Here is a 12,004-nt window from a genome sequence, read left to right on the forward strand (position 1 = left end):
AGTGAAAATTAACATGATGTTTCCTAATGAGAGATCCCAGTGGAAGCATGTAAAGTGAAAACAGTAAAGGTCCCAGTACTGAGCGCTGTGGGACACCATATCTCACCTCTGTGTATAATGATGGAGTACTGTCAGCACATTTCTGTACATATTGGAATCGATTTGATAACTAAGAACTAAACCAGGCGAGCACAGTGCCTGTAAGCTCAACATCATTTTCTAGCCTGTGCAGTAAAATAGAATGGTCGATGGTGTCAAATGCTGTGCTTAAGTCCAACAACATAATTACAGTGGAGTTTCCTTCATCAGAGGATAACAGAATGTTGTTTACAACCCGCGTTAGTGCCATTTAAGTCTTAATAACACGACATCCCTCACACATGAGCTGTGAGGTTTGTATTTATGTGATTGTGCACGGTGTTGGACTGCCGTCCAGAGTGGGGTCCTGCCTTTAATTTACTGTAGTGGGAGTAGACTTAATTTCGTTACAACATTTTATGGAAAACAGTGAAGATATATTGGATATATTAAATAAATGCTGTGAATGTAACTGTAATGGCTCTGCCTAAAGGAATAATGACAGTCCTGGAGGAGATGTCACACTTCCGATAGAGCATTGCAGCCTATTGGGAATGGGAAGGACGCTAAGGAATTTCTACAGTTTAATGGAAACTTTTCGTGCATTTGATTCTGAAAGACATCACTATTCTCAATCATCTGTAAATGAAAATGTTCCTTTTAAAAACATTTTTATATTTGCTGTTTAATGCAGTTGCTTATTAGAGTGGCATTATTAGGCACATTCAGATACTGTATAATACAAAAAGTAGTTTTTGCCATCATCATGTCTGTCTGACAGCATGAAAAAATCTTGTGGAACTTATTTTTTAAGAAATTTTTTTGACATAATTTTTGTTGAGATATCTTGAATAGAGTGTACTATATACATTTCTGAAATTTGAAAACTCTGATTTAGAAAGCACTGTCGGAAAGGATCCTACTCCGCTGGGCCCTTGAGCAAGGCCCTTACCTTAGCCTTGAAATTGCTGCAGGACCGCTGTACAATTGTTGACCCTGTGCTCTAACTTCCAAAGGTCACACAAAAAGGCAATTTCTCCTTTGGGGATTAATAAAGTTTACCATAATTAGCAATTTTTCTAAATCGTCTGTCTTAAAACAAAGAAACATCCTGCATGAGCTCAATTCCTGATTAATTTACTCTTTAAAATGTACTGTACCTTATGAGAGGTCATTTGAGCTTGTATATTTTGTACACACTCCCTACACACTACTCCTGGCAAGTCTTGTTCCCTATCTCACGACTCCAACTTTCCCGAATGAATGTGAGGCAGCTACTTTTATGCAGGACCCGGGGGTATTTCCTGTGTCAGAATTCTACATAAAGTAGGATAGCCATTCCCTGCAGCACCCACCGCTGGCACTCATGGAACACAACAGGGCTGCCCCATGGGACTGCAATTCCCAATATGCCCTGCAAGTGTGGATCTGAGTACGCTGGCCCAGGAATGCCGACATTCAGCACACCACACATTCATGAAGTCTTGGTAAGCTGTTTCCCCATCTCCATCTACCACTTTGGCCTCCTGGCCTGGCAAGAATCTTCTGATTAATTTACTTGTTAAAATTGACCTTACGAGAAGTTATTTAAGCTTGTATATTTTGTGCATTTTCCTCTTTTACACTTCCGATAGCTGAACCCCACCGGGAGGCCAGTCAATCCACGTTGACATCCACTCCACCATAAAGTAAAGAATGCAAGCGAGGAAAAAGAAGAAGTCACCTAACTTATCTTGCATAGAAATTAATGGAGATGAAAAGAGCTCCCTAGGCACGCCTCTGTAGCCTATTATGCATACCCTGTACTCAGTAATACATCTATATATATAACAGTAAATGTATGTGTGTGTGTGTGTGTGTGTGTGTGTGTATGTATGTATGTTCCAGCATCACTTCTGAACAGCTAGTGCGATTTTCATGAAACTTGGTACACGTTTCTCATTGGTCGACTAAAAATACTGAAATGAACCCTAACCCACCCCCTTCTGGGTAGGGTGGGGGGTGATCTTGCAGTCTTGTATGCATGTTATCATCCAGTTGATACTTGGAACGACCACCAGACGGCAAACTGGAGGTGACTGCCTGTATTCTTTATGTTTGATCACAACCGCGCCTCTGTTGCTTTTGAAATTAAATAGAGTTGGCCGTTTCTGAGCGTCAACAGGATGATAACATACATACAAGACCTCAAGACAAGCACATTAGTGAGTCTTCATTGTTTGTTCATTTATTTTTATTTTTAAAGTTGTGCTTTTTTATTTATATTTTTCTCAAACAATTTAAAAAAAAACAACTTTATTTTCCTCCTGGGCAACGCTGGGTATTTCAGCTATGTTACACTTAAAACAAACTCACAGTTTCAGTATTCTCTGTATTCTCTGACCCGGTAATTTATAGGCAAAGTGCCACAGTAGCCTGCTATCAGTTATGCACAATGTCAGCCAACAATTTTAGCTTGAGACTTTTGCCTTGAAGTAGGTATTTTAAAAAATGTTTAAGAACAATAAGTCGTAAACCTTCCACAACCAACAATGAACACACTTGAGTATGTCTCTGAAGGCACCACAAGCCTATCTGGACTTGACTTTTAAGGACATAATTGTATTAAAAAAATATTTTATGTATAGTGGAACCTCAGTTCACGACCATAATTTGTTCCAAAACTCTGGTCGTAACCTGATTTGGTCTTGAACTGAAGCAATTTCCCCCATAGGATTGTATGTAAATACAATTAATCCGTTCCAGACCATACGAACTGTATGTAAATATATATATTTTTTAAGTTTTTAAGCACAAATATAGTTAACTAGCAAAATACCCGCGCTTCGCAGCGGAGAAGTAGTGTGTTAAAGAGGTTATGAAAAAGTAAAGGAAACATTTTAAAAATAACGTAACATGATTGTCAATGTAATTGTGTTGTCATTGTTATGAGTGTTGCTGTCATATATATATACATATACACATATACACACACATATACACACATATACAGATATATTATATATACATATACACATATATTTTTTATATATATATATATATATATATATATATATATATATATATATATATATATATATATATATACACATACATACATACATATACACATACATACATACATATACACACATAGATGCACTTACAATAACATAGAAATCAATATAAACAACATTAACATCATTATCATATGAGAATATGAAGTAATATATAAGAAGCACATTTCATATAAATATAAATTATTAAACAGTAAAATCTTCTTGTATAATTTGCTACCGTGGCTTTTCGTTGGTCTGTCCAGGATTTTAAATCACATGTAGCTTGCAAACCATTTCACGTATTGACTTGAAATGTGGTACACATATAATACGTCACGTCTGCTATCCGCTTTATGGGTGATGAATGTATTACTCTTTTTATGTTTATTTTATTTTAGAATCAACTCCTATCTGCGCACACCAGGGCGGCCGTGGGCAGATGCGTATGGTGTATTCACTCCATGTTATCGTGCATTGCACTGTCACTGGTATTTTGATAAAAGAATTTGAACAATATATAAGAAGCGTATAAATTATTAAACAGTAAAACATTAACATTTAAGAAGTAAAGTTATATTGAGTACTACTGCAGTGCCTTCGGGTATACGTCATTTTTTCTTTGCCCATTACATGCTTAAATGTATACATTTTTTGGTGTACCTACCCGAGAACACGTGACATATAACCGACCGTGGGAGAAGCATGGATTTTAAACACGCGTTGAGTTCATCTGCTGGTCTCCCTCGTGGAATAACTGGTAATGTTTGACTAAAATCTACAGCGAGTAAAACGACATTACCTCCTTTTTTTTTTTTACGATCTCTGAGATCTTGCTTTTTTCGGTTCAAGGCTTCATAAGCTCTTTTATGTTCAATGTTGTACTTAATAAGTAGTAATTATCCCAAACCATGATCTTTGAATGTTGCAAGACTTTCGCCTTGTATGTAGATCGGGGTAATGACATTCATTGCATTCCTAGTCTGAATCACAATCTGATTGTATGGGTGGTTACCTGGCACTGTAGGGTTGCCACCCGTCCTTTAAAATACGGAATCGTGCCGCGTTTGAGAATGAAATTGCGCGTCCCGTTTTGAATCAATACTGGACGGGATTTATCCCGTATTTTTTTTATCATTTTTTTTTTAAAGCAGCGTCTCATGCAAATCATCCCACACGCATTTTATGAAGATGCCTCCTTTCCTACTTTTGATTGGGTAATACTTGATGTCATCGTTAGTTTGATTGGTGTTTTTAACTGTCCAGTGAGGAGGGCATGTCTTTTAAGTACAGTCTGCAAAGTGTTGGCACTGACATGTTGCGTCAGCGGCATAGTTGAAGCCCCTAACGTTGCAGTGAGCAAGTCGGCTAACATCCGCCATGTGCCGTCTTTCAGTTGCGAGAAGCAGATCATAGAATGGTTGAAACTGTTGCCCCTAACGTTGCGCCACGGCGTGTGCTTCGTTTATACCTCGTGTGTTCTCATTAAACTTTTATCTCGCGAACATGTTATTGCAATCCGCAGCGGGAGCGTTTCTATAAACTTAATTTAAACTTACGTTTTACACCGTGCTTTGTTTCCCTTATGAACATGCTTGTATGCTTAACTCGCTCCGTTCTCAATTGTTTAATTAATTTTTTGCTCTTCGCTGTTTGCGGCTGTTCCTCCATTTCCCCCTACTTCGTTCTTTTATCTCGCGAATATGTTATTGCAATCGTTAACGGGAGCGTTTCAATAAACTGATTGAAAATAGTTTTGCATTTACCTTTTTAGTAAAAGGCGAGCTTTTAAGCCTGAGAAATCACCCTGTAAATGCACACGTTTAATTGGACATGTGTTAATATGTATGGTTACACAGTATTAAAAGACAGTGAACAACGTCAGTTACCTTTCTTCCCGCGTTTGATAAAAGGTGAGCTTTTAAGCCTCAGAAATCACCCCGTAAATGCACACGTTTAATTGCACATGTGTTAATATGTATGGTTACACAGTATTAAAAGACAGTGAACAACGTCAGTTACCTTTCTTCCCGCGTTTGATAAAAGGTGAGCTTTTAAGCCTCAGAAATCACCCCGTAAATGCACACGTTTAATTGCACATGTGTTAATATGTATGCTCACACAGTATTAAAAGACAGTCAAAAATTAACGTCATTTACCTTCGTTCCCGCGTGTGACTCGTGCTGTAAATGTCTTCCTTGTTTTTAGTTCACGTGATTACGTAGGAGGCGTGATGACGTGATACGTGACTCCGCCTCCTCCATTACAGTGTATGGACAAAAAATATGTTCCAGTTATGACCATTACGCTTTGAATTTCGAAATGAAACCTGCCTAACTTTTGTAAGTAAGCTGTAAGGAATGAGCCTGCCAAATTTCAGCGTTCCACCTACACGGGAAGTTGGAGAATTAGTGATGAGTCAGTCAGTGAGTGAGTGAGTCAGTCAGTCAGTGAGGACTTTGCCTTTTATTATTATAGATTAAACCATAGAATGCACAGCGTAATAGTAAACTAAATGTAAAAACATTGAGTAACAATGAGAAAACCTTGAACAACAGAGAAAACTAACACTGCAATAGTTTGCGCTATAGCGCTACCAACCGCTGGCTCACTTTTTTGAATGAGTTTTAAACACAGGGAAAAAAAATGAACATTTGAAAAAATCTGTAATTTAATAAACCACCAAGAAAAGTAACATTGCAACAATGCACGCTACGAATCGATCGCTGTAAACAGAATTGAAAACAAAATCAAGCCCAGTGCATTCTTTAACTAACTTCTCTACCTTATGAGTCCAGCCTTCTCTCTCGCGCTTCCTGTGTGTGCACGTCTCTCTCTCTCTCGCACTCCTGTGTGTGCGCGGCTCTCTCTTGCGCTGCCTGTGTGTGTGCACGTCTCTCTTTCTCTCGTGCTGCCTGTGTGTGCACGTCTGTCTGTCTCTCGCTGCCTGTGTGTGTGCGTCTGTCTCTGTCTCTCGCTGCCTGCGTGTGTGTGCGGCTCTCTCTCTCTCACACTGCCTGTGTGTGTGTGTGTGTGTGTGTGCGCGTGTGTGTGTGTGTCGCACGCTCTCTCTCTTGCTCGCTGCACAGGAAATGCACAGGGAGAGACTGAACATGTACACACCGAAAGGGAAACTGGCTTGTTCGTATACCGAGTGTGTGGTCGTGAACCGAGCCAAAGTTTGGTGAACTTTTTGGTTGTAAACCGATTTGTACGTGTACCGAGACATTCGTGAACTGAGTTTCCAACTGTGCTTATACACATGTAATTGTATTCCATTATCACTATTATTTTTGGCTCATTGTTACAAACGTATTTAATTAAAAAAGGGATATCTGTCTCTTTGAAGGAATAAACAATTAACAGTGCTCCCTTGGGGTTGGTGGCAGAATTGGCACTCCAGCCACCATAAAAAAACTTCACAGTGTTCCACTCTGTCTGCACTAGTGTGGTGCTGAGGTGTCACCCGTTGCATGGCTGTACTCGGGTCCTAATCTGGGATCCTGAGTTGGTTTGTCGTGTGGTAGGTGCGGCAATGCGCTGTATCAGCGTGTGCTCCTAACCTCCTCCTCCTCCAGATTTTAAAACAGTTAACTAAGTCCTTGAAGGAGCCTAAATTCATGCTTATATTTTCTTTTTTGTTTTTTGTATGAGACATCACTAACAATGGTCTAGTGGGTAATGCAGCTAGCTCGTGATTGCAGGGTGTGTTGTGTTCAGGCTCTCTACTCATGCTACTATGGGTTTTTCTGTGGCTTTCTTCCTACACCACAAGATGTACATGTTAGTGTGAGAGTTGGCCATGAGATGGACTGGCGCTCAGTCCAGGGTTCGTTCCTCCCTTGCACCCTGTGCTCCTGGGATAGGCTGCATTCTTACAAGACTCTGAATTTAAATACAGTAAGCGGGTTTCAGATGTTACTAATTAACAAAAACACATGCATAGAGCAAAATAACAAGTCAGTTTCCTCCTTTTCTATTTGTTGGGTATTAATTTGATTTTGTGTCCGCTAATCTTCCATGAATTTCCTTTAATACTTCGTTTTTATTTTTTTAATGATGTTCATCTTTCAGCAATAAGTACGGGAAGCCGGTAAAATTACAGTTATTCATTTCTTTTTCTGTAACTGTGATTTGTACAAATATTGCAAAATGAATTCCACCCACAGTCACAGCATGTAAACTGTAAGATGATTTATGTTAAGAAAAGTTGTAACTTTGGATTGTAGAAAAGTCTGTGATAAAAAAGAAATTTCTTTTAAAACACTCTTTGGTTTGGGTGCTGGGTACAGGAATGACAGGTAATGGAGTGGATGAATAGTTAGGACACCAACAGGCCGTCTCCTTTAATTAAAACAAGTCGAACAAAAATATGCTGCTTGGCAACTATAAAGCAAACTCCTTTGGGCAAATAATCAACAAAAGGTATTTGGCTGTTTGTTGCGGAAATAAGAATCAATTACTGAAACTCCGTCTGGAGGACCCTCCATCTGGGCGTCTTATATCACACAGACCGGAAGGAGTGGGGCTAAGTGCCCTTGCTGGCCGGTGTCTCAGGAGAAGACAATATTAGCGACAGCACCCCCTCTTGCCCTAGCGGGTTATCATATACCTCAGTCGAGCCCATGAGGAGATCCTCTGATGCGCATGCGTGACAGGTTATGAATAATTAAAATGATTTGCCTTATTTCATTTCTGCTGAGTCACAATATACACAAATACACTGCCTGACACACACCTGTGTAGTTTTTCTTCACCTTTGCCCTTTCTTCATTTCCAAATGAGATATTGTATTATAATGTTGTTAGCGCCGTTAAGCACCTTGTGATGGTGCATGCTGGGAATGGCACTGTGTAAAATATCGATTCTTTGCTTTATTTCTGTCTCTTTATATTTTTTTGTAGATAGTATGCAATACATTTTCTTTTGTAGAGCAATTTATGTGAGATGTCACGGAGTTTTATTTGTGCTCCTGCACTGAATCTCAAAGTTCAGGGACAGGACAGCAAAAGTTGAAACTTTTATAAAAACCTGCTGTGTGTATTTCCTTTATATTTATTCTGTACCATCAATTAAAGAGACTCCTGCACTATTAATTACTTACACAGATTTTTTTTTTTCGAATTGTGGAACATTGTGAAATATAAAATAAACCTATTTTTGTTTTCTTTCCCCCTAAAGAACATAAGGTTTTGTATCTTGATGACTGCGGGTACTGCAGTCCTTTGCTGTGTCTGTAAAATTCTGACACCCAATCGGTATGAAAATGTCTTTGTGGAACTGAGCACCGATAAAGCAGGCCAGGAGTGGTGATAAATAAACAACATTTGAAGATGGGGTTATAGCTTGCTTGCACAGCCTGCACTCCTTCTTTACCTTGAGACTGATAGCACATATAAATAAATTATGTTTTGTGTGTACAGTATGTGTGGCAAAGCTTACCTGTATATGTCATCATACATACAGTAGGTGACTTTAATAAAATGATTATAAAAAAGAGAAAAGTAGGGTGGCACACTGTCTCGTGGACCTAATGTTCCAATCTAAATTCCACACCCAACCATTCAATGTGTGACATTCTCTCGGATGGATGTAGAAAAGTTGAGAACTCTGAGAAAACTCACACAAATACGTGCAGGTTACGTTAGTATTTACCGTAGTTTCATATTAGTCCAGTGTGGATGTATGCATGAATGGGCCTTTTGTCCAAGAGCAGTTGCTACCATGATGGACTGAGGACCCCACAACTCTGAAATGGTTTAAGCAGTTCTGAGAATATTCTTTTATGTTATAAAAAAAAAATATACAGTATATAGAAAAATTATTCGCCCTGCTTGAAATGTTTCACATTTTATTGTTATACACATTGAGTTATGGAAAAGTAGGAAAGTACTTTTTAATGTCAAAGTGAAACCTGATCTCTGCAAAGTGGTTTAAATTAATTACGAATATAAACACAAAAAATTGATTGCACCGTAAACAGAGACTTGATGAAATGTAAAATATTGATTTGCTTTCCTACGGCTGTTCTGCCATATCTAAATTATTTCTACAGTAGCTGGCTGCTTCCTCCTTACTGCACCTTGTCTTTGAGAAATTTGTGACTGATATGACGAGATACTTTAACCCATCAGTCAAGTTAAGTCAAGTATACTGCCATGTGTTTGTAGCACAGTGAAATTCGTACTTTCATGTCTCCACAAATCAACTGACAGAAATATAGGGTGGTCCAGATCAAATTATGCAATTTTCATTACGCTATAACTTACTAAGTTTATTACATAGAGAATTCACAGCACCTGCCCTGCACGTAGAGATTTCACTTAAAATTCTTTGTGTTGCCGATAGATGGCAGCACCTGCCCTGCATTCCAAAATGGCGGGGAGACGGTTGTCAGTCAAACAGTTGCATAATTAGATCTGCACCATCCTGTACAATGCAAAAAGAGTATACTTGGCATGTAACACGCATGTACAGATGTCTACAACATGTACAATAAGTATCTGCATGTATTTATTTATACATGCTGTCTGCTGTGTTATAGTATTTGAATTCTTATGATTGACTCAAAACTAGTGGATGAAAACTGTCCCTGAATCAACCGGTGCCATTTTAAAGAAAGTAGGAATGAGAAAAGTGGCTGTGTATGATGGCCAAGGTCTTTAATTGTACTGTTCGCCTTTCTGAGACAGTGAGTGTTGTTTATACCCAGAAAAGAAGACAGCTTGGTGCCCTGTAATATTTTATGCATCTGTAGAGGTCCATGAGAACAAGTGGAGAAATGTGAGCCACACTCAGGTATCTAAGGAATCAGAGGCAATGGTGAACCTTTTTGAAAGAGTTGAAATGTGTTGTGCCCACTTCACTTCGTCATTTATAGTCACTCCTAGAAATATAAAACCGTTCACCCCTTCAACAGCATTCCCTCTGATGTAGATGCCAAGATGCCCACCTCCTGCATCCTAAAGTCATCGACTAACTCCTTTTTTGATGACATTAAGGGGAAGACTATCGACTTGGCACCACTGTCACTCTGTTAGTTTCAGGGTCACGACACCCATGACTCCACCCCTAACTATGACAGCACTATCTTGACAATGGCTGCTCAAAATGGTGATGCCTACCATAAATAAAATGGTGGCAGAAACTGTTAAAAAAATTTACAAAATTCAAAATCAGACATCGTAGCAAGGAATTGATGAAAGAAATGAATTCCTTCTCATCAGAAACCCCAAATTGAAAGAAGCATAGCATTCTAAGAATAAGATAGCAAGAATAATTAAACAAATACTTAGTAATGTTTTTGAGACTCACATTGACTGAGCCTTCCCACACCATTGATGTTGTATCTCTAGGACTTTTAGAAACCTCAAAAGCTTTCATAGACATGGATGGCATGGGCTGCCGAGGATACCGTTGCTGCCTGAATCTGAGGTTCAACTCCCATATGTAGTAATTATTGCATTTATACATTTTTTTATTTTATAGTTTTCTACCATTTTGAGGGGTTTCCTATCATTTCAATTTATTTTGAGAAATTTTATTTTTTTATTTTCCTTCCTGCTCTTTGTTTATGCAATGTGATGGGAGCCATCATGTGTCCGCGATCATCACATCAATTATGTCACAGGATGTGAAGATATAAATATGGCTATGATTCCATCACGGTTTATCCTTCAGTTGGATACAATTTCTAATTCTCTCTCTAGTAATAGTTGACTTCCAAACAAGTAGGCCCTAGTGTCAGGTTCTTTTTCGTTTTTTGAACTTTTTTCGTCCTTTACCTCTGATTCTCATTTTGCTCTAGTGTTTTAGTTGTCTCTTTTGGTTTTGACCTCATTTCCCTCTCTCAACATTCTTATTCCCACGTAATAATTTTTTGATTATTTTCAATACTCTTACAAATATCCTTAAACAAATGTCAAATACACCATGCTTGGTCATTGTCTGTGTAGAGCTGGCTCCTTCTCTCCATGTCTCTAGTTTTCCTCTAGCATCATTAAAGATGTTCTCATCTAGTTGATTGGTAAATCTGCATTGGCTCTGTAGGAGTGTGAGGTCGGGCTTGTGATGGACTGGTGCTCCTGCTTGAACTTTGTTTCCTGTCTTGCACCTGAAATTGCTGCCGGGATAGGCTCTCATTTGGATTAAGCTGGTTGTAGAATGTCGTGAAAGTCTTGAACACAAAACACCTTACTGATTGCAAAATACAGTTATTTAATGAGCAAATTTCTAGAACCTTTTTGTGTTAACATTTCTTATTTGATTAAATGTCTCCCTTTCATGTAAAGAAGTCGAGCTACTGGAGTGTGAACACTCACTCAATACTTTTTTTTTATTATACATTTATTTAATTTATATTCCTGCTATTTGTTTGCTTAAATGAAAATAATTTTTATTCCTTTGCAGCTATCTGTATCCCTCCATGGATCAACTGGCAGAAATGATCCCTTGTGTTCTGCAGTATTTCAAGTAAGTCTGCTTGAATGTTTTAATATATTAAACGCTGAGCTATGTTCAGTCAGAAGCTGATCTAAGATACTGTGATAATATAATCAAGGTTGGGACGCCAGTCCTTCTATGACACATACAGAGTGTATCTGATGCTCATTCAGTTTATCTTCATCAGTAAAGGTGAAAATGCAAGCACAGAAGCTCATTGTAGAAGACTTGTGTAATATAAGACAGCAGCACTAACCTCTTTATCAAATTATCACCAATAATTTGTATTTATTAATTAAAATTCTTGATTATGGTAACTTGTAAGCTCTTGAATGAAATTTTCAGATTCTCCTCTTGCCATAGTAGGGAAACATAGATTCCCTCCACCCTAAAGAACGAGTCTAAAAATTGACTATTGGAAATATCTAATTCATGAACAAATATTAACA

General features: G+C 38.3%; 1 protein-coding gene across 1 annotated transcript in view; it reads left to right on the top strand.

The window, feature by feature from the left end:
* The window catches only part of ndrg2 (NDRG family member 2), a 333,932-nt gene that overhangs the window by 254,468 nt on the left and 67,460 nt on the right, over positions 1-12,004 (top strand). The window contains exon 6 of the mRNA XM_028793565.2: positions 11,523-11,585. Coding sequence (XP_028649398.1) covers positions 11,523-11,585 — 63 coding nt within the window. The remainder of the gene's footprint in view (positions 1-11,522; positions 11,586-12,004) is intronic.

This window comes from Erpetoichthys calabaricus, chromosome 2 (assembly GCF_900747795.2).
Source record: "Erpetoichthys calabaricus chromosome 2, fErpCal1.3, whole genome shotgun sequence".
Taxonomy (NCBI): domain Eukaryota; kingdom Metazoa; phylum Chordata; class Cladistia; order Polypteriformes; family Polypteridae; genus Erpetoichthys; species Erpetoichthys calabaricus.